Below are 22,915 nucleotides of genomic sequence, written 5' to 3'. Positions count from 1 at the left end.
CCCCTTGAAAAAGAAGTGAATACTCAAATGAGTCAAGAAAGTGTGCCAAAATGAATCAAAAGAAGTGCTTAAGGGAAGATTGAACCCACTCGAACAAAAACATGTCCTATCCTTACCCAAAAGCCTTTACAATGACTCCACAAAAGTCCTATATGATCTTGAGTTGAACGGAACCTACATTAGTGGATACTTACATAAGGGGAAAGCATATGGTACCTAGAGCCGGACTTGTGACCTTCTTTTTGAGAGAATTGAGTGAAAATCCCATCAACCTTGGTTTGAGTGTCATTACTCTAAAAGGTGACGTTCGCTTAGGGAGAGTTGAGGATGTGTGAGTTTGGGTTCCACAATGACCAAAGTATTTGAGAAAAGCTCTTTGATGAAATGTGTCAACCCTTGATGCTCTTGTGGCACACTTGATCCATAGTTTTCAAAAGGTAAAAATGTGTTAATGATGCATTCGTATTGAGGGCAATTGTTAGTCCCAATTGATGCTTGTTGAGGTTACTTTAGGAAAGCTGGAAATTCTTGGACTGCTCTTTTTAGGGTGGGTCTTATTTTGTTTGCTTGAGGACAAGCAAAGGGTTAAGTTTGGGGGAGTTGATAAGTTAGGATTTTAACATGATTATACCCCTACTTGCTATTGCTTTTGTTATAAAATTGCCACAAAATAGTCCCAAAATGCTTACAAGTTGCGCTTGATTGCAGGTTTGAGCGACAAGATGACAAATGTCAAGGATCGGCTCAAAACGGAGTGAAACCTGCCAAGTGTCAAAGACCAATTGAAGCGGGGAACAAGAAGACCTAGCGCGGACCGCACTGTTTTGCCACGCGGCCGCGGTAGGAGATTCAGAGACTGGTTCATTCAAGGGCATTTCTGCGCGGTCCGTGCTCCTCTTTACGCGGTCCGCGCTTGTGAGGTTCAGAGGCTTGCAAATCCAAGGAAAAGTTCCACGCGGCCGCGCTACAAATCAGTGCGTTCCACGTGGATGAGATTCAGAGAGATGGTGTTTTTGCCAAAGTACTGCCACGCGGCCGTGCTCCATTTATACGCGGTCCGCGCCCGTCTTCAAAAGCGGTCGCGCTACATTTCTGCGCGGTTCGCGGTCCCAACTTCAGAGAACAGAGTGCAAGAGTCCAAGAGCCAACGCGGTCGCACTCCCTTTTTGCGCGGTCCGCGCCTACCCACAGGGGCATTTTTGTCCAGATTTTTTAGCTCGGTATAAATAGATCTTTTTAACATTTTTAGGTCATGTTTTAGCTGCTGAACAAGAGCTGCGCTCGTGAGAAGTTTTTTGTAGCCTATTTTGGCATTTTTACTCTTGAATATCATAGATTTTAAGTATTAATCAATTATTATGTTCATTTCATCATCCATTTTTATTGTTTCTTCTTTAATTATGTCTAGCTAAACCCATTAGCTAGGGCTGTGGCTCAACCCTAGTGTGGGTAGTTAATGGGTGTTGCATTCTAAGGTGAGATTGAGATTGGGTATTTGTTATTTGGGTTGATTTTGTGTTTCAATCTAGAATTTGTGGTTGCAAACATGAATTCAAGATTAGTGGGTCTAACTCTTCTTGAGAGAGATAGTCATATGACCCTAAAAGTTAACCCAACAAGGAATTGGGATGGACCCATGAGAATGGTAGTCCCAATTAACGGGTTAAACCTCGAAAGAGTAACTACCCTACTTGAGCCCTAGTTGCCCGGTCTAATTGGCCTACCTAATTGGTCTCGAGAGAGTCAATTGGGCAAATCGTTCTCTCTACCGAGAGGTATGAGAATGAGTGCAATTGTGCAACGGCTATAGCACTAAACCCGGATTTATCAATCTCCCCTTAGTAGCTTCTACCCGTTAGCTAGCCACCTAGGTAATGTCACAACCCTAGTGCCTTTTTCCTATATTAAGCACAACTTAGCAATATTTCCTTAGCATAATTTAGCTTTAATCCTTAGATTACAATTGTAGTTTTAAATATAAAAACCCCCCAAAATGTTAGGAGTGCAATTAGAAGCACAACCGCAACTCTAGGCTAGACCGATATTATAACTCCTTTACTAGCTCCCTGTGGAAATTCGACCCCGATCCACTATTCGGGTATTAGTTATTGCTACCCACTCTTCCTACCATTATGTAGTGTTGAGACGATCGCGATCAGCAGTTAATTCACCATGGAGGTGGGACTCTCCCACTTGACTTGAAGCCATTATTTTACCACTCTGGAATTTACCAAGATTCTCTAGCTTTCATCGACATAACCTTGCGCGATCCATCGCACAAATTCTCGGATCCTCTCTGCAAAACCCCGTTCTTTTATACTCTGATTCACCCACTACATTCGCACGACTGATCTCTTTGCTACATAACGGATAAAAATTCTTTGCAGAACCCCGCCAACCACGCGACTGCTAACCTCCTCGCTTGGGTAACCCACCTATAGAAGACTCTCCCTGGCATCTTCCAACACTGCCGCACAGGGTACAATCACTATGACATCAATGACCCTTCCTGAGTCTAAACTCACTCTCTCGTGGACATCACTTAAATGTGCGACAACCTCCTTCCAATTCAAATTTATGCTGCATCCTTCTTCATTTAAGGGGCTCCTTTCCGTTATATTAAACCTCCTGCCACGCCAGAACCCCTACTTTAATTTAGATCCGTAGACCCCCTATAGCCAGGCACTAATATCCTCTAATCGCTCCAAGTTCTCCTTTCGGTGCATAGTCTCCCTACCACCAAGCCCTAAATAGCTCCGTCGCTCTCCCACTTTGGGCAAACTCGCTCCTTTAATCAACTGCTCGACCTACGCTTCTTATACCTGGCTTTTTAGAAGTTTAAACTCCGCCAGACACTTCCCACATGTCTTTCTCATCCCTTTCCGCTCAGTTGTTTCCTTAATAAAATTTATCTTTATAGAACTTGAATCCACAAATCGCTACTAACTTTAAACTTTTCCGAAGGTCGTCTTTCTCGAACCGTCAACACTGGAAATACTGATTCAATCCTGAACCACCGCACCCTGCGATATCTGATAGTTGTATCTCTGATACTAATTCACAATATCTTTCCCCCAAGGGCGAATTGTAGAAGATCATAACACCGATAAACTTAATACGTCCAAGTAGGACAACAGCACCCCAACATAGAAGAGAACTCCACCACGCTTGCAATTACCAAGTCTCATGACTTCCACCAGTCCACATCTGTCCATCCTTAGTCCGATTACCTTTCCCCCTGCTGGGAAATAAAATATTGAGTCTCTTGATCATGCACTGAGTAAACCTCCCTTCAAATCATTCACTGTTACGACGCGTAGGCAAAACTTCCTACCATCATATCACTACTGCGAAATAGTTGTTCATAAGCATCACGACAACTTGTGCCTAGCCTCAAAGCCCTCAAGAATACCGCTACTGGGCTGAAACAATAAAATATTCTTCCATAAGGCGACGACAATAACCTGATCAGCTACACTGGGAGAAACATCCCGTATCGCATCCGTAGTACCATTATGATTCTTCAATTCTCGATTTATAACAAGCGCTTCGCGTCGCATAAGATTGAGTAGGAATGAATTAAAGGCATGCGCCTCCAGGGATCAAATCGCACGATGAGAAATCAAGGAAGGGAAGTACTCCTAACAGTCCTGCAGCCCCCCGAGGATAAGTACAGACGTCTCCGTATCGAACCGCGAGGCTCTACTAGACTCGCTCATGACTCGTGAGACCCTAGGAACCTAGTGCTCTGATACCATGTTGTCACGACCCAAAATCCACTAAGGGCCGTGATGGCGCCGGACACTGCAGTCAGGCAAGCCAACCAAGTTACTTAGTCAAATTCTCGTTTTAATACTTCTGAAATCTATGATTTTCCTTCAAGTTTAGCAATATTAAAGAATATAGTCTCAAATCAAATTTAAATGATAAACAGTCAATACAATACTTCAAACTATCCCAGAACCCGGTGTCACAAGTTCATGAGCATCTACTGATAAGGAAGTAAAATACAACATCCGTCCGGAATACAATGGACAGGAAATAAATACAATGTACTGAAGAGGGCTATACTAGCTGCGGACCGCCTCGAATAGTGCAACTCACCCAGCCCCAAATCATCCGCGCTGCTACGCCCAGTGGGCTGCTAGAAACAAATATACTTGTGCAACAAAAATGCACAGAAGTGTAGTATGAGTACGTAAACAATGTGTACTCAATGAGTATCCCACCTAATCTCGAAAAAGTAGAGACGAGATGGTCAACTTTGACACTTACTAGCGGTCCAATGATAATATACTAAATATGTGAGGAAATCAGGGATTTTATATAACAATTCTAACTCGCAAAGCTGTAAACAAGCAATACACCTTCAACAAATAATAAAGGGTTTTCAAGGTTTACTTTTCTTTATTTAATCAATTTATCTCAAGCCATGAAAGGCAGCATCAACGTATAAAATTCTCAGGCAACGATATATAAATCATGCGCAAATCATGCCGAGGCGACGACCCGCTCCAACAGAAATGAAATGTGCACTTGCCGAGGGTCGACGACGCGCCTATAGATGCATCTATTTAATCTGTCGAGGCGTTCGGCCCGTTCCAAAATAAACACATAGAGACATTCAGTCAATAAGCCAACATGGGGCAATTATTCAAAGGAAAGCTAATTCTCTTTATTAATTTAGGAAAAATGAAGTTTAAACCCTTTTTAGAAATTCGTTTGTTGATTCGATGTAGTTTAAGCAGTTCAAGCTTTCAATAGGTTCGTAAATAATTCAAGTATAGCATGTTTTTGGGTCCTAACTACCCGGACAATAGCATAATAGTAGCTACGCACGGACTCTCGTCACCTCGTGCGTACGTAGCCCCCACAAATAGGAGCACATAATCAATTATTTCACCTATGGGGAAAATTCCCTCTCACAAGGTTAGAAAGGAGACTCACCTCGCTCTGAAGATCCATAACCGGCAATCCATGCCCTTCCGTGGACTTCAATTGATGCACCATGCTCCAAAACTAGTCAACAGTTACGCAAATCCATTAATTTATGCTCAAATGTTCATTACAAACTAATTTATAGAAATTCCTAACTCCGATCGAAAAGTTGACCAAAATGCCCTCGGGCCCACGTGCCCGGAATCCGAAATTTCTCGAAGATATACTCTACCCATAGCTTCACTAGCTCAAATATATAATTTACTCCTAATTCCATGCTCAAATTCGCGGTAAAATCCAATTTATCAAGTTTCTAGGTTTTCTTTCAAAAAGTCCTACTTTTCCCATAACTTTTATGTCTAATTCCATGATATAATCTTTTATTTAACTTGGAAATGAGTGGGAATAACTTACCTTAACATAGATGACGAAATCCCTCTTTGAAGCTCTCCAAAAATCGCCCCAAGCCATGAAAATTATGAGAGAAATAGCCAAATCCCGATTTTTAAAACACCCTCACTGCCTCAGCAATTTCCGCTTCTGCGGAAATATTTCCGCTTCTGCGGTCCCGCCTTTGCGGACAAAAAGCCGCTTCTGCGGACGCTGGGCTCCAGCCCAACTTCCGTTTCTGCGGACGGCCCACCGCTTCTGCGGTTCCGCTTTTGCGGATCTTGGGCTGCCTCATATCCAACCGCTTCTGCGGTTCCTCCGTCACTTCTGCGGGGCCGCTTCTGCGGTCCCAATTCCGCAGAAGCGGAAATACCAGAAGCAGCAGCCCCAGCCCTTCTTCAAACTCCAAATTCGATCCGTTAGTCACCCGGAATCCACCCGAGGCCCCGAGACCTCAACCAAACCTACCAACCAATCCCAAAGCACGCTACAGACTTGCTCGAGGCCTCAAATCATATCAAACAACGCTAAAACCATGAATTACACCCCGATTTAAGCTTTATGAACTTCAAAATTTCAAACTTCTACTTCTGATGTTTAAACTTATCAAATCACGTCCGGTTGACCTCAAATTTTGCACACAAGTCATATTTGACATTACAGACCTACTCCAACTTCCGGAACCGGATTCCGACCCCGATATCAAAAAGTCAACTTCCGGTCAAACTTCTCAAAACCTTCAAATTTCTACCTTTAGCCAAATGACTCCAAAATGACTTACGGACCTCCGAATTCACTTCCGATCGCGCTCCCAACTCCAGAATCACCATACGGAGCTATTCACAGACTCGAATCCCAAACGGACATCGATAACACCGAAATGCACTTCAAGCCAAACTTATGAAATTTCTTCTAAAATGCTAACTTCCACAATATGCGCCAAAATGCTCCCGGGTTATCCAAAATCCGATCCGGGCATACGCCAAGTCCGAAATCATCATACGAACCCGCTGGAACCTTCAAATCCCGATTCCGAGGTCGTTTACTCAAAATTCTAATCCTAGTTCGTTCTTTTAACTTTAAGCTTCCGAAATGAGAATTCTCTTTCCAAATCAACTCTGGACTTCCCGAAATTCAATTCCGACCACGCGCACAAGTCATAATACCTGAAATGAAGCTGCTCACGGCCTCAGGCTGCTGAACGGAGTGCTAGAGCTCAAAACGACCGGTCGGGTCGTTACAGATCGTGGATGGGTTATTTACGGATCAGGTCTGGGTTAGAGTTGGACTTTTAATTTTGACCAATAAGCAATTGTCACTTCATATATAATAAAATATTTTATTATTCAGCAAAGGTCCGTCAGAAATAAGGGCATGAATGTGTCAGATTTTTAACGACGAGGGTAATTTTTACAAAATAGGTGAACGAAGGGTATTTTCAAACTTAAGCAAATAGTTTAGAGGCAGTTTTGGTCCTTTTCCGAAGTTTATAATATTTAATCTAACATTTGAAGTTTCCTTAAATTTTTAAAGCTTATCATAATTACGTGCTAGTTGTTTATATAAAAATATTGACACATATCGTGCAATTTATTCGTTGTTGCATTACGAATAGTGAGTAGTGATATTTAGGGGTCATTTGGTAGGATGTATTAGAAAAAATAATATATATATATATATATATATATATATATATATATATATATATATATATATATATATATATATATTAACTTTAATATTATTTATCCCTTGTTTAGTGAGTAGTGTTTTTCGAACTATTTATAATTAATGTCTGTATTAGTTATACATCGTATTCTGTATTATTCTTATACATAACAAATCATGACATTAATAATAACATAATTTTTAAACATGAATAAGCATGTATAAAGACAGAACTGCCTTTCAAAACCTTTTCTAGATTCTTTCTAAAGAATATGGAGGATAATTTGTTATGCAATTCATGTTATTTTAAAAAATCAAACCAAACAGTCGATAAGAAATGATTTCAGCATAATTAATCTCAGCATTACTAATACACTCGATTCAGTATTATTTTTATACACCCTACTAAATGACCCTTTTGTAGGTGTTTGGATATAAAAAATATAATTTTCGAAAAATAGTATTTGGATTTAAGTTGAAAATGATATTCGGAATTTGAAATTATGTTTGGACATGTATTTTACTCGAAAAAATATTACAGCTTGTGTGTGGGGAACCAAAATATTTCTGAAATTTTTTGAAAAATTAATCTTGCAAACTTTCATGGCAAACACGTTTTTGAAAAAATTCAAAAAAAAGAAAAAAAAGAAAAATGTCTATGGACAAAAATGTCCTTTGTAGTCTTGGGATGTGCACATATACAAATAGATTTTGTTTACCAACATTTATATTAATGCATCTTCACTTCCGATAGGTTTTGAATCTAACTAGTTAACTTCTAGGCCAAAGTTTCATTGACATAAAAACAAAAAATGCATTATCGTGAATATACTAGAATCCATTTATCAATTCATACTAGTATTAAGTAAACCTTCTTTTTCTTAAATTACTCAATATGACAACATTATAACATTGTTTTTGCCTTATGTCACCACCATGCCAGCTAATGTAACAAATTATTAAAAGTGTTAAACTCCTAAATCTTACCGCCTATAGCGCGTGCAGCCATTAATGGCCACATTTGCAACGGATGTTCCCATGTAACATGATGCGCAAAGTTGAGTGAGAGTAACCTAGTGAGCATATTCAAACTCTAATACAGTACAGGATTTCAAACTTTATAAATTCGATTTAAATTTCTTTTACAACAATGGATTTGAAATTTATTAGTTATACTTATTAATTAATAATTAATTATTATAGGGTTAGTTATGCTGAAATTGTTATCCGAATATTATTTTTTATTGACTGTTTGGTATATTGTATTAAATATTATTAATCCTGAAATGGCCAATTTTACTGCTTTATCATGAGATTACTATTCCACCATCCGATAAGTATAAGTGACCCGTTACTATTTTTAATTCTGGCATAACTTATTCCAGGATTAATAACCAACCAAGGGAGCGTATCCATCATACCAAACGATCCCTAAAAAATTGTATGATATGGTGTATTAGTAATACTTGAATTAGTTATCCTGATATCCGTTATGCTTGAATTATTTCTTATTGACTGTTTGGTTTGGATGTTTGATGTATTAAAAATGGTATGACTGCATAACTTTTTAAAAATTCTTTATTTATAAAATTATCCTCTACACTCCTTACAAAGGATTAGGAAAAGATTTTGAAAGAACAGTAGTCTTTATACATGCTTATTCATGTAATTAAAAATTATAATATTTCTAATACGATGATTTGATTTATGTAATAATAATAATAATATCAAAGCTACTACAAATTTTATTTTCCCTAATACCTCCTAGCAAACGAGTCCTAAATCGACCCGTAGTCAAAAATGATGGTGGCTAGGGACACCAATGGTGTTAGGGACACCCCTTTTAAAAACAGAATTATTTAAATAGTGGAAATATGACAAGTTCTAATTCTAAAGATTCTGATCTTGTTTCAACTGTAGCACATGAAGTAACAAACAATAACATTACAATATTTAAATATAATATTAATAATATATGTATCTATTAGATACCCATTAGCCCCTTCCCCTTGCCCCCTTTTTAAACATCACCCCTCGTAGAAATTTTCTCTCTGTATATACGCACCTCAAATATTCATTCATATATATACAAGAGTGTGTGTGATCTTTTGGAGTTGATGTTATGCACACATAATTGGAGAGCTATAGTGAGTTCTGATGTTATTGGAATTTTGATAAGACATGAAGATTCTATTCATTTTGTTTCGAATGAATTAGGAATTAGAGTTTTTGATGTTTATAAGATTGAGGAATTAAAGCGGGAAAAATAAGGTTTCTTGAGGAATTAAGGTTTATTTACGTTTCTCTCTTCTACTGTTTTGTTTGGTTTGATTTAAGCATTTGTTGCATTAAATTGGGTTGGAAAGTTAATTTGATTTGCTGCTTCAAGTTTTAGCCTGATTTGGTTGGCTGTCCACTTAACTCCTTCAGCTCAAGATTGAGTCTTTATTGCCAGAAAAGTCAATAGTTTATTCTTTTCATATTGATTAAAAGTTTGAGAAATGAAGCAGTTTAAAGTGTTTGAATAAGTTGGTTTGTTTGACCTTTCATCCTTTTTTCTATAGGTCTTGAATCAAACTGTTTTCTTGCCTTTTCATGTGTATCTGATGATTAGATTTAAGTTGTATGCTAAGTGCAAGGATTTTTGAGAATTTAGCTGCTTTAAATTGCTTTTGGTTGTAAATCTCCTTTGATTGTTTCTGAGAATTTGATGCTATTCTCTGGTTTGCTGAGTTTGAATTCAGGGAAAGATCAACTCTTTTTAATTTGGCTTTAGTTGTTGGCTTTGCTTTTTGATGACTTCAAAACATGTACCTAATGTTGATCGTCCATGTTTTACATTCTTGCTCGGACAAAAATTTGATTATAGATGCTATTGGAGAATCTGTTTTCTTTTACAGCATATATCTCACAGGTTTAATGATTACCAGAGATCGCTTTTAAGATCAATTCTACGTTTACTCGGTCTTGTTTACCTCCCTATTGCCTGTGTGGATTTGTCCCTATATTTCCGGTGCTTCTTATTTCATGCCTCTGTCTTGTCTGTACGATAAAATTAGCATGTGGCGCTTGTCTAATTTCTTGACAATTAATAGCTGACTTGTTCCTTACTAATGTCAGTCAAAAGACAATGAATTCAACATATACTCAATTCGTTGCCTCTAAAAGGATGGGTATATGTGACCCAATCCATCAAATTGGCATGTGGGGAGATTTCAAAAGTAGCAGTTTCCCAGATACGTCGGCGACCTTGATTCTTGAAGTCGAGAATTGTCTAGAGAACGAGATGCCTATTATGGAGAAAAGACTACACAATGAGGTGCAAATCTTTTTCTTTTTCCTTTGGACTTTTACTTTTCACGTATTTATGCTAATTGTAACTAATATGTCTAGACAGAGGAACTTTCACATGGAACAGTTGGAACGTCTAACAGATATGAACCAGCAGCACGAAAACCTATTGATAAGGTAAAGACATTTCCATATTTTGTCTGCTTTTCTTCTTACCTATTTCTCAGTGGCTATTTGTTATTACATTATGCATGAAGTACTGATTTAAATGGTGGCGTCGATGGTTGGTCACCGTCATGTATTAAACCAAGCATTTGTGTCGTGAGTTGTAAAGTTTGATTGATTCATATCTTTAATATCTTAGTTCCTTTTTATTGAAAATGGAACTAAGGCCATTACATATAGATAGTAAAACTTTGTCAGCGCTGTGAATCTTTGGATTCCTGATAGCGGCGCATTCATGTATTTGAGGGGTCTTTGTCTTGTCACATATGATTTTTAGCTCTGAGCTTGGAGATATTTGGCTATTTTAAGAGCCTATATTTGCTGCTTTATAATTGACCAAAGGTATATCAACTGCTTAATTCCCTAGCTTCATATACAGGTGCTTAGACGTCTCGCACAAAACCGTGAAGCTGCTCGTAAAAGTCGTTTACGGAAGAAGGTATCACTTGAATTTTGCTAAGTGCCCGTTTGGACATAAAATTTGATGGAAGATTTTTCCAAAAAAATTTTACTTTTTTTCGAAATGAGTGTTTGTTCATAAATTTCCAATTTCACTTGAAGATGCATTTTGAAAATTTTCGAAAATTTGAAAAACTGCAAAAAGCTCAAAATTTTCACTCAAGTCACTCACAAAACTTCAAAAACAACCCAAACTAAAATTTATGTCCAAACACAACTCTAAATTTCAAATACCATTTTCACTTGAAAAAAACTTTCACCATTTTTTCGAATTTTACAATTCTTATGTCCAAACGCCTACTAATTCATTACCCAGAATTTCTCATCCACTTTTTTATGTCCTTTTAAAGAAGTCAAAATCTTATTTCTGTTTGAGACATAAATATTCCTAAATTCACATGTTGTTACTCAGGCCTATGTTCAGCAGTTGGAAAATAGTAAACTGAAGCTGCTTCAGTTGGAACAAGAACTAGAACGTACTAGACAACAGGTAAAGAGAAAATTTGCATCGACATATGAGATGTTGAATCTCTTCAGTTGATTGATATCAAAAGCTTTTTTTTCTTAAACTTTCTAGGATGACAGAAATATAACAAATTAGCAAACATTTTTTGCGACAGGGTCAGTATGCAGGTGGCAGTTTAGATGAAAGTCAGATAGGTTACACTGGAACTGCAAATTCAGGTGTGTAGATTGATGCTGTCTTGTTGTTGATTGCTTAAAGAAGTTCATGCGCAGAAGTATTTGCATGTGCTGTATGCCTGAGTATATGAATGACAAAAATTGTGCTTTGGAATGATATAATAGAGTTCGTCTGGAATCATTGCTCAGTGTATCTGAGTATCAATTATAGTAAGTAGATTGATATGTTTGAAGTGGATTTATTGATTTTGATTTCCTAAATTTTGTACATGGACTTGTTGATTTGATTTTGCAAAGTTCTGTTCAGCAAGGATTGTAGACGAGCGCTCTATTTTGTTGTTATTGTTAAATACAATTTGAAATAAGCTTTGGTTACTATTTGCTGCTATATATATTTTGTTACGTGGCATTAAAGAAGGTGCCACGTAACAATTTAATGCCCCTCAGATTGATACAAAAATTCCATTCTCACTCTTTTCTTTCTTTACCGGCCCTGCCATGAGCCTCCCCTATCTCCTAATAACAATATCCTTCTCTTCAATATTGTCAGTTGCTTTTTGTTTTATTATCTTAATTCTATTTCACAATAAAGCTTCGGATATGAAATGACTGAAGTGGTTCTTCTTCACTTCAAAACTTCGACAGGATAGGAATCAATTATTTTTCAGTTATTCCTTTGTTTGAGGTGCATCTGGAGTGTTATTGTATTGAAGGACCCCCAGGCCCCAATTACACCTCAAGTGATGTATCAATCAGAGGCGGATTCAGGATATGGGTGCATGTCACTGTACTTAATACAAACTGATCACTAATCGAGAAAATTGAATTAGGGTGCACTATATGTCGGTTCACTCAATTTTGAATTAATTTAATTCAGTTTCATTTTGAATTAACTCGGTTTGCTCTCTCTTCTAACTAGTTTGATCACAATTTATCAATTACTCGCATGAAGGTAATGTATTAGATGGCTATTTAAGATGCCATTAACTGGATAAAACTAATGGAAAGGATTATTCTATTGGATCTGTAAATGTGACTTCTGAACTATGGAAACTATCATATTAAGGAGTTTTCTTACCCAAAATATACATTCAACGAATTAAGAAATTATTTGCTTCACCCCTTGGAATTACAGCTTTTTTAAAGTACACTTCCTATTGATAAATATAAAAGTCTTTGGTATTTATCTGGGATTTCCTGTTGTAGAAACATTCAGTGCAACCATTCAAGTTGTCAACTTATTTCACTTTCTTTTCTTCTTTCTCTTTATTTATATTGTTATTTGAACTTTTTCCTAACTTGTCGAGTCCGCAGGAATTGCTGCTTTTGAAATGGAGTATGGCCATTGGGTGGAAGAGCAAGATAGACAGACAGATGAATTAAGGAGTGCTTTGAATTCTCAAGTTGGTGAAATTGAATTGCACCTTCTTGTCGAGGGTTGCTTGAACCACTATTTTGATCTATTTCGCATGAAAGCTACGGCAGCACATGCCGATGTTCTCTTCCTTATGACTGGCACGTGGAAGACATCAGCTGAGCGATTCTTCTTATGGATAGCGGGATTTCGCCCCTCCGAGCTTTTAAAGGTGATGATTGATCTAGTATAACTTGTCATTGCACCTCCTGTTCATTGAAAAATCCATTTGTTGATGATTCAGTTTTCCACATGCAAGTTAATCTGGGGTCTCAAACATGGCCACGAAATTTCCAATATTTTCACTTTACAATTCATTTAAAAATTTGTCCATCTATGCTGACCTACTCCTACATTTTTTCCTATTGTCATGCTTGCTCAAGGATTCCTTGCTAAATTAGCTCCCTTTTTATTTTTAGTTTTTGATAAGTCAAATCTTTCATTAATAAACAGAAGACAGTCTTAGAAGAATGTCGTTGTTTATGTGACTCAACCTGAATCTACAAGCATCTATCAAGTTTGCCATATACAACACTGCATTTTCTCCTTTCACGCAAATTCAAGACAAATAACAAAATCTTACTTTTTTGAAACAATCTTCTGTTTCTTTAATTCCATGGCCACCAAAAGAGGCATAACTGTGATATCTCCCGTGCTGTCCTCTTTTGACAGCCGATTTCCAGTTCGTGATTGCATCCTCCACAATCCTTGGTAACACCCATGATCTGTTGAACAATGAGAATGCAATAGTCCACACTCCACAGTCATGAAACCTACCTGCATACAACAAGATATGATTAGTATTTTCTTCAGATTCCTTATAGATGCAGCACAAACTCCCAAATATTATCATTTTCTTTCTCAGATACTCTGATGTTGGTATGGCATCCCTCGCTGCCCACCAAGAAAGAAGCAACTTCTAAAAATAAATTATTTTGGGGCCTTGGTGCTCCAACCTCTACCGCAAAACCTCCCTCTTATCAACTCTATCTGACAGCTCCATAAATAAGATTTAACCCTAAAAGTGAAAGTCGTTCTGGGAGGGTGTAGACGTGGAAGTCTCAGAATATCTTGCAGAATACGAAAAAGATTTGGTAATTTTAGAGGACTTGGCATGAACCACTATCTCATTGATGTTCGATACTTGGTCAATGTCTAATGCCTTTGAGAGTTGAAGCAAATCCAACAGCAGATGTCAAAATTTCTGTTTTTCCTTTGGCTGTTCTTTTAGAGGTCAATATATGATTGATGGTGTTTAATTCTGATGTCTTTTGTGAAAAAAAGTGCTTATGCATGACCCTATGGTACCTACAGGTTCTCACGCCAAATGTGGAGCCATTGACAGAACAACAACTCCGGGAGGTTTGCAACCTCACCCAATCCTGTCAACAGGCAGAAGACGCGTTGTCCCAAGGAATGGTAAAACTCCACCAGATTCTTGCTGAGGCTGTTGCAGCTGGTACACTAGGTGACGGTATTATCCTTCCACAGATGGCTGCTACCATTGAGAAGTTGGAAGCTCTAGTTAGATTTGTAAATCAGGTAATATGTCAATTTTTGGTTTCACTTCCTTTTTAATCAAACTTCTAAACTTACAGAATGATATTTGTAATTACCCGGGGAACACCCCATGTAGGTACGGATCCACAGTATAACCGGAAGATGCAAGTTGTAGAGCAAACAAAATGATTAGATAGGTTGATTTGTGCAAAATCCACGTAATCTTGGAATGATGTTTTTAGTTCAAGAAATTAGAAGTTGAGGTTTTTATGCTTTTGGCTAGGTAAAAGGAGAAAATTAGTAAGGTTAACCATTAATGTGTGAACCTTTGAAGTGCGTTGCAAGTTCAACTATTTGACATGCTTTTTCGCTGATGGTCATACTTGACTCATTCTACAGGCAGATCATCTTCGCCAAGAAACCCTTCTACAGATGTCCTGCATCCTGACTCCGCAACAATCAGCTCAGGGCCTCCTTGCCTTGGGAGAGTACTTTAAACGTCTTCGTGCTCTAAGCTCACTTTGGACCAGTCGTACTTCTGAATCAGCATAAAGAAGCAAGAAAAAACCATTATATGCCACTCAGTGCATAATTCAACTCTGCCAATGAAAGCTGTGCAAGCTAAAATCTGCATCTTGCTTATACCGGTAAAACTATGAATATGGATATGCAACATAATATCAGCTTGCGCCCGTTTGGACACTGCTTCGCCCCTGATTGAAATCTGTATATAAGTTCCGGTATGCTGTAGTTGGGACTTGAAATTCGCATTTCTATTTTTTTCTTTTCACATTGGTTTTGCTGATTGTAAATTAATATGGTCTTGAGAGGTTGTAGACTCGCTTGCCAGAGTCTCGGGATGAAACTTGCTCCAAGTTGCTGTTATGGTGCCTCTCTGTATTTAATTAGTATCTATTATGGGAGTGTGCAAGCAATTTTTGAAGCTTTGCAGATGAACAACTGCTATAAAAGAAAAAGGCAATGATGGCATGAGCAATATTATGTTGTTACTTAATGAATTGTGTTGTGGAAAATTTGCACATACATGTTTACTTGTGTAGATTTTCATTCAAAAAGATTGTTGGTACCAAGTTCAGCTATGGCATACTCCATAATATAGTTCACTGTTTAATCCGAGGCAACGTGCACCAACTCCAGATTTGCTTCTCCCCTTGTAATACTTGCCTTGTTTCCAGTTTGAAGGTAATTGATAGTTGTCGGCTTTCTCTACTTTCTGTTACCGTAATCACTTGTCATTTCGATTATTTCATCCATACACCTTTGTTTATAAGGTTGTCAAGGATAGATGCAGGAGTTTTAGATTCTTGTTCGATATTAACCTCTTTGCTAGTTGTTTCTGTCGAATTTTCTTCTTTTGATCATGTTGTTATAGCTTGTTTTTCTCTACACAAAGTTCATACTGCAGTCTGCTGTTTTTCTGCTCCAAGAGTCTATTTCTTGATTTCTAGACCTATTTCAGTATTTCATCACATTTCTCTTGCCATAATCTTGAAATCATGATTTTGTCTTTCTGCTTTTGAAGGAAAGCAGATATCTTTGAATATTTATACTGCAGAAAATTAGTATTATCTTCTTTTTCTGTTTCTTTCTTTTGCAATGCATGTAACATATTTTGTTCTTCTCCAAATACTGGTTTCATTTGTTAAATGTTTTACAAGGTAACCACATATTTTATTCGTTTGCAGAAATAGCATTCCTATCAGTATTAGGCAAAAAAGTTGTTTAGCAATCTGGTATACTGTAATAGAGAAATAATTAAATCTTGCAAAAGTTAAAAGTGTTTATAAATAAACATGTACAAACAACTCTTTTGGTCTTGGGAATTTGACCTTATGATCAAATACACCAAGTAAATATAACTTAAATCCTGCTGACCGTTTTGAACCAAATCATTCTGTAATCGCAAAACCTTCAATATTTGAACTTCTGAACTGTAATGGTTTGAGCTCTGATCCAACGTAAAGGTTGTATTTTTATTTATTTACATCCGAGTTAAGGGGTTTATTTAATTTTGGAATTCTTTAAGTTAGATAGGAAGTAGCCTGTTAAAGAGTGAATCTATAGCATAAGATTGTACTTTGTAAGACACCTTGACTAACAAAACATACTAAGTTGACAATTTGAGAGAGCCAGAATATTGTTCAAGTGTACATTCAACCATCGAAACTAATTATTTCAACTATAATTAAACTGAAATAGTCAACCACATTGTGCATCCATGCAAATTTTAATCCTCTGTTCCCTCCAAACTTCCCTCTCTATTTTGTAGAACAGTGTGAGGAATAAAATAGCAGGAATTTCTTGCTTTCTTTTACATAGTTATTGTACTGGAAAATAAGCTGTGTCCTTTGGTTGAAGGAGAATCAACTGAGCAATTCACAACAATCTGTTCTGGCTACTCTTGAGAGATTTTCACAACTTTGAAATTGAATAGTCCAATGCATCAACTAGGAAGTCTGCACAAAAAACAAGTTTAATTGCTCAAAACCATACATGTTCTGGCTACTCTTGAGAGATTTTCACAACTTCGAAATTGAATAGTCCAATGCATCAACTAGGAAGTCTGCACAAAAAACAAGTTTAATTGCTCAAAACCATACATTAAATTTCTCGCAAAAGGAACTTGTTTCCTTCTCTTTTCAAGGGCAATTTGGTTTTCATTATTAAAGCGGTTCAAAATTATTCAAATAAATTGAACAAAGATAATTTCAGTTAAGTTATAGTTTGCTACTGGTCTTGAAATTTGATTATGGTGAACTAGCAAATTTGGATTGTGTTAATAAAAGTGATTTTCAGATATACTGATCAAATCAGACGGAATAATTCAAGAAAAATTATGCGATACATTGAACCAGTGAGTAAAGAGGTTACCTGCATCATCCTTGCCAAAACACATGGGAGGCTTTATTCTGAAAACATTTCCATGTAAACCGCCTTTCCCTACAAGAACACCTAGTTCTACATCCAGAAGCAAGCGCATCGTTAGTATATATACAACGGTTTTCAATTCTCTTCAATTCATCAGCTGATTTTACAAACCTCTAAGCTTCTCAAAGAGAACTCCAGTTTCTGCCTTGGCAGGTGTCTTTTCTTTTCTGTCAGTTACGAGTTCGATCCCAACCATTAAACCCCTGCCTCTCACATCTCCAATTACTGCCAGCAACAACATCTGTTAGTGATGATATTAACCAGAAGATGCAAGTCACTAGGAGGAAAACTAAAGGATCATTAAAGCAGAAGACTCGGAAACAGAAAACTTGATCAGATCTTTGATGCCAGGATATCAACATTTGGTGCTATATAAACTGAATTTGATTGGGATGAAAAGCAATCCATTTTGGCTAATAAATGTCTGAGTTTTGAAAGCGCAAGAGACTTACTGTCGTGTCTTTTCTGTAGATCCCTCAGCCGCCCAATCAAGTGTGAGCCGACCTCAGCACAATGCTTTTGACGTTGTTCCTTATCAATAACTCTGAGTACTGCATGTCCACCAGCAGAGCAAACAGGGTTCCCCCCATATGTATTAAATTGTATCTTTTGAGCCATAACACTTGCAATTTCTGGAGTTGTAACAACAGCTCCAAGTGGCAAACCATTTCCAATACCCTGAAAAATCATAAAGTCTGGAATAACAAGCCATTCCACAGGATGCATAACAGCAAAAGACATGATATGTAACCAACAACTATGGTGCACTCTTGTGGAGACCAAAAGCTCTTCATATAGGGAGGTTCAGTCCAGTCTGTTCACCTCAACTTGCATCCAACTCGTGACTAAAGCAAGCGGCATGGTGACCTCATCTTAAAATAAGATATATCTGCACCTGAGCGCCTTGGCCAGAGAGAATATTGGGGATGAAAGTCTTAGGAGGCGGCAGGGTCTATGGAGCAAGTCTCCCATAACAGGAACAGGGCTGAGCAAAAAGATGAAAAGAAATAATTACAATACCTTTGCCATTGTAACTATATCAGGGATCACACCCTGTGTCTGGAAACCCCAGTAGTCGCTCCCTGTGCGACCAAAGCCTGTTTGAACTTCATCAGCAATACAAACACCTCCTGCTTTGCGAACAATGTCATAAACCAACTTCAAGTATCCAGGGGCTAGTTCAACTGCTCCTCCAACCCCCTAAAGCAAAAAACCAGAATTTTATCACGCTTGAAATGTTCATTCTTCTGGTCTAAGTCTCGAAGCAGCATTTTTCCACATTGAAGGGAGAAATAACAAATCCAAACCTGAATTGTCTCAGCAATAAAACCAGCAACCTTTCCTGAAGTACCATGATCAATGTGATCCTGTACCTCTTCAGCATATCGTTTAGCGTCAGATCCGAATACTCCACGATATGGGTTAGGATTCAGAACGTGATGGATTTCACCCTGTAAATCATCAAAGAAATTAAAGAGAAGCATGGGAAATGTCTAACTTCAGATGGCATGAACATCTTTCATTGAAGTGTTCACTGGATCACCTAATAAAATAAACAAAGGAAGATACACTTCTAATCCTTCATACTTTGGCGCATGGGTATACCTGTGGAATAGGGTACTTCCATGTGTTAAGAGCAGTTAGCCCAATTGTGTTAGCGCTTCCGCCATGATATGCATTCCTCAAGGCAATCATATTTAGGTTACCACTGTACAGTCGTGCCATCAGCATCGCTAATTCATTTGCTTCTGTCCCTGAATTTACGAAATATACTACCTGCAGTTCAAAACAAGCAAGTCAGACTGACAAATATTAGAAAGTTCCTTATAGGATACCGATTGAGCTCATGTTTCAGAAGATAAACCTCGCAGACACAAACCAATCCAAATTTATAGGCATACTCTGGTTTACATGATAAGGTATTACTCTTATACTGCAGCATTTGGATTGTTAAGGAGCTTCAGGTCATATCAGACTATTGGTCTTCACTGCCTCGGATTACCCAAACTCAAAATGGAAATCTAACAACTCAATGGATGGTGCTTTGAACTTACCTCTCTTTCCTTTTCTGGATTAAATTTGTGTTTATCTTGTACTAACATTTTTGGCTTAGGTCATAACAATAAACAAGAATTACATGCTGATATAGATATTGCATGTCTATGTTCTTTACAGAAGACAAGAAGTGAAAATATATTGACAACAAAGGTATTTTAGCAAACAATTTAGTCCATACTCCAACCTCTATCTTTAATCTCATGAACGCGTGATAGAAATCGATGTACCCATTACTATAGAGGAAGTTATTACAATCTGACTAATCGATGTACCCATTACTATAGAGGAAGTTATTGCAATCTGACTAAAACTTCTCCACGACCCTAAAACCTTAATAAAATTGCATAAGCTACAACAGAAAAAGATTAGTAGTTTCAAATGGTGAACAATCACAAGATTCTAGAATCTTATATCACATACTCCCTAAATCCAAACTTTCAAGGCATAGTTTGACAAGGATCAGAAATCATTGGGGGAAAGTTTGAATTAGATATCATATAGAAGTTATTTAAAGATACCATTCTGAATGATAAAAGGAACGCGCCAAAAAGAAAGTATAGGTGAAGGGAAGGATGTCAGCAAAGGCAATTTAAGATAAAAGAAAAACATGTCATGCTAACCTAAACTATTGGAAGGGTACAAATATCAAATCTTTCTGTCATGATTGAATGAAAAAATGGGAAAGGAAACATATCAGGGGCACCTTCCAAAAGTAGACTATCAGAACCCAAAATGGAACTTCGAAGTAGAGAAACTCAGTCTGTACTATTTATGCATATAACATAGTTGAAGAAAATGCACACCAAATAGACCATTAGGGTAGTGGTATTATTTTAACCTTTAGGTTTCCTGGCATCTTAGATGCCAATGCCTCCGCAAAATCGCCGATCGCATGATGTAGATATATGGTTGTAGCATGTTGGAGAAGCTTGCTTTGCTCCGTGATGGCATCCAACACCACAGGATGACAATGACCGCATGAAACAGTAACTATTCCAGCAAAAGCATCAAGATAACGTCTTCCATTCTCATCATACAAATATTGCATCTTCCCCTCAACAATATTTAGCTGTTTGAAGAAGTAAAAGAGTTATTAGAAAGAGACACAGCTTTAAGGAAAACAATAATAGAGCTCTCACATACCAACTTGGGCATTTACTTTATGCCTGTTTTCCTTCTTGTTGTTAAGGTTATCCATTCAATACGAGTAAGTACAATTAAGAACAAACCTTAAAACAATCAGAATCAGCCTAACTGCAGGGCATTAAATATCCATCAAAGAACTTGCAGAGAGTTGAAGAAGAAAACAAGGGCCTGTTCTTTCAAGGCTTCTTCTTGAAGGGACAAGGCCCCACTCGAGAAGTTAGCAATCGAAGGCCTCATTGGATTTCTCTAGTAGGTATTACAATGAATTGCAGCACATTAAACCTTCAGTAGAAGCTACAAACACACATTTGATTCTCAGTTGTTAAGTGTGCCACATTTGACCATATGGGATCAACACTAACTTATGAGTACAATTCAAGACTCGAGACAACTTCATATCATATTTACAAAACCAGCTCGTCATAAATATGATGCTGCATTTCTTTCACATGTAGCAACTGAATCAAGTAATCCAAACGCAAGGGCGAAAAAATTTGTCACCTCCACTTAACAAGACAAGACACTCTGAATTGGCAAATAAATCTTATATTACTCATTCACTGAAGAATCAAACCTTGACTCATTCAGTAGTAAATGTCAAAATGGTAAACAACACTCGAGCAAATACACATTCCAGAATATTCAAAATCAAATCTTGATGATCAGACTTATGCACAGAGAAACACAATCCCTCTTCCTTTTTTTATTTTATTTTTTATTTACCTCCTACAGTAAATCATACATTTCAATTTGTAAATTCATATGCTTTAAAATCCACTAATTATCTCAAAACCAAGAAAATGTAAAACTAATGTGTAATTAGTTAAAAAAAAGAAGAGATATTTACAGGTTTTTGGTAGTAGTAGAAGAGGGAAGGACCCAAAAACTTCTTTCTTTTCTCCAAAACCTCATCAGCCAAAGGCCCTTTATACGGCTTTGGCTGGTAGTCAAACGGCGGCAGTTCGGGCGGCGCCACCACCGGTTGACCGGAAAAGTATCTCAAGCACCTATATTTGGCAATTCCTTTTAGTAATTTCCTCTGTAACGCCATTCTTGATTGATCACAGTATAACAGTAAAAATAGTAATCCAACCTAAAACATAGACAAAGATATATAGGGACAGACAGACACACATGAATCGATTAGTGCTGACATGGAAAATTGTTGGATTGTAGTAGTAGGTGAAGGAATACTAGTATTAAAGATTATCTGAGGTTTAACTCAACGGACCCCAAAAAGATTCCCATATTTCTTTTTAATGGATTAGAAAATTGTTTGGTTTCCATTTTTGTTTTATTTTTAAGGTAGTGGATTCCAAGCCAGTTTGTGAATCTCCATTACTCCTTGCGGTCCACAATAAGTAATCTTTATTCCTCACACTCACCATGCTGCAATATTTAATTAAGGTATTTTAGTCATACTAATTATTTTTATCTAAAATTTAGTATTTTATTAATGGGTGTGCCCAGGGCAAATTGATCACTTATTGTGGACCGGATGGAGTAAATATTAGGTAACTTTGTTCGTCAAAAATCAAATAAATGAGAAGAAATCAACTGATACTTTAATTTTCATTTGAAATACTTTAATGTTAATCAAAAGAATTAAAGGTAAAACGTTTTTCTTGGAAGAGAAGATGCTGAACTCTGCATGAACGTGATATGTGCACTTTATAGGCAGCAGATTTCTCCAAACTTCTCTTCCTTAGAGAAGCGTTTTACCTTTAATTCTTTTGATTAGCATTTCCATACTTTTGTCACTCAAATCATTGTCTGAATCCGAAGAAATATCACCAATCCCATTAAGCTTGTACGGATCAGACTTGGAAAAAAATTGAGAATAAAACTTCCTTTCGTCTTTGTCATCACAGAGTCTTATATCCTAAAGGCTCAATTCATATCCTAAAAGTTCAATTCATACACAAAAATTTCAATTCATATCCTAAAGGTTCAATTCATATCCTAAAATTTCAATTCATAAATTAAAAGTTCAATTCATATCCTAAAATTTTGATTTATAAACTAAAATTCCAATACATAAACTAAAAGTCGAATTCATATCCTAAAAGTCCAATTCATATCCTAAAAGCTCAATTCATATCCTAAAAGTTCAATTCATACACAAAAATTTCAATTCATATCCTAAAGGTTCAATTCATATCCTAAAATTTCAATTCATATCCACAAAAGTTCAATTCATATCCTAAAATTTCAATTTATCAACTAAAATTTCAA

At 37.1% G+C, this 22,915-nt stretch overlaps 2 protein-coding genes across 4 annotated transcripts; one reads left to right on the top strand and one right to left on the bottom strand.

Moving 5' to 3' along the window:
• Positions 1–8,994: 8,994 nt before the first annotated feature.
• LOC109209548 (TGACG-sequence-specific DNA-binding protein TGA-1A-like) lies at positions 8,995–15,751 on the top strand. 2 transcript variants are annotated; one of them, XM_019372843.1, is made up of 9 exons: positions 8,995–9,143; positions 10,117–10,315; positions 10,390–10,464; positions 10,892–10,951; positions 11,384–11,461; positions 11,592–11,655; positions 12,928–13,199; positions 14,342–14,569; positions 14,927–15,751. In XM_019372843.1, exons 2-9 carry the CDS (start codon positions 10,127–10,129, stop codon positions 15,077–15,079), a joined length of 1,119 nt encoding a protein of 372 aa, XP_019228388.1. In that variant the 5' UTR covers positions 8,995–9,143; positions 10,117–10,126; the 3' UTR covers positions 15,080–15,751. The 2 variants fall into 2 exon arrangements, with proteins under 2 accessions (XP_019228388.1, XP_019228387.1); XM_019372842.1 differs by having other exon boundaries at positions 8,995–9,285.
• An 892-nt stretch (positions 15,752–16,643) lies between these two features.
• LOC109209547 (alanine--glyoxylate aminotransferase 2 homolog 1, mitochondrial) lies at positions 16,644–21,909 on the bottom strand. 2 transcript variants are annotated; one of them, XM_019372841.1, is made up of 9 exons: positions 21,528–21,909; positions 20,373–20,603; positions 19,082–19,252; positions 18,784–18,927; positions 18,497–18,676; positions 17,929–18,154; positions 17,588–17,701; positions 17,420–17,506; positions 16,644–17,004 (listed from the first exon to the last, which is right to left on the bottom strand). In XM_019372841.1, exons 1-9 carry the CDS (start codon positions 21,729–21,731, stop codon positions 16,961–16,963), a joined length of 1,401 nt encoding a protein of 466 aa, XP_019228386.1. In that variant the 5' UTR covers positions 21,732–21,909; the 3' UTR covers positions 16,644–16,960. The 2 variants fall into 2 exon arrangements, with proteins under 2 accessions (XP_019228386.1, XP_019228385.1); XM_019372840.1 differs by having other exon boundaries at positions 16,644–17,111; positions 21,528–21,908.
• Positions 21,910–22,915: the final 1,006 nt, after the last annotated feature.

Source organism: Nicotiana attenuata, unplaced genomic scaffold, assembly GCF_001879085.1.
Source record: "Nicotiana attenuata strain UT unplaced genomic scaffold, NIATTr2, whole genome shotgun sequence".
In the NCBI taxonomy this organism is placed as follows: Eukaryota; Viridiplantae; Streptophyta; class Magnoliopsida; order Solanales; family Solanaceae; genus Nicotiana; species Nicotiana attenuata.
Note: the sequence above shows the minus strand (reverse complement) of the source record. Positions and strands in the feature narration are given on the sequence as shown.

What these genes read in the sequence shown, in the direction of transcription:
- LOC109209548 (XM_019372843.1), top strand. Translation starts at nt 10,127, where the DNA reads ATGAATTCAACATATACTCAATTCGTTGCCTCTAAAAGGATGGGTATA. An exon ending in CACGAAAACCTATTGATAAG is followed by an intron (nt 10,465 to 10,891) that starts GTAAAGACATTT and finishes CTTCATATACAG; the next exon opens with GTGCTTAGACGTCTCGCACA. An exon ending in AAAGTCGTTTACGGAAGAAG is followed by an intron (nt 10,952 to 11,383) that starts GTATCACTTGAA and finishes GTTGTTACTCAG; the next exon opens with GCCTATGTTCAGCAGTTGGA.
- LOC109209547 (XM_019372841.1), bottom strand. Translation starts at nt 21,731, where the DNA reads ATGGCGTTACAGAGGAAATTACTAAAAGGAATTGCCAAATATAGGTGC. An exon ending in AGATGCCAGGAAACCTAAAG is followed by an intron (nt 19,253 to 20,372) that starts GTTAAAATAATA and finishes TTTGAACTGCAG; the next exon opens with GTAGTATATTTCGTAAATTC. An exon ending in TTTTGGCAAGGATGATGCAG is followed by an intron (nt 17,005 to 17,419) that starts GTAACCTCTTTA and finishes TTTTTTGTGCAG; the next exon opens with ACTTCCTAGTTGATGCATTG.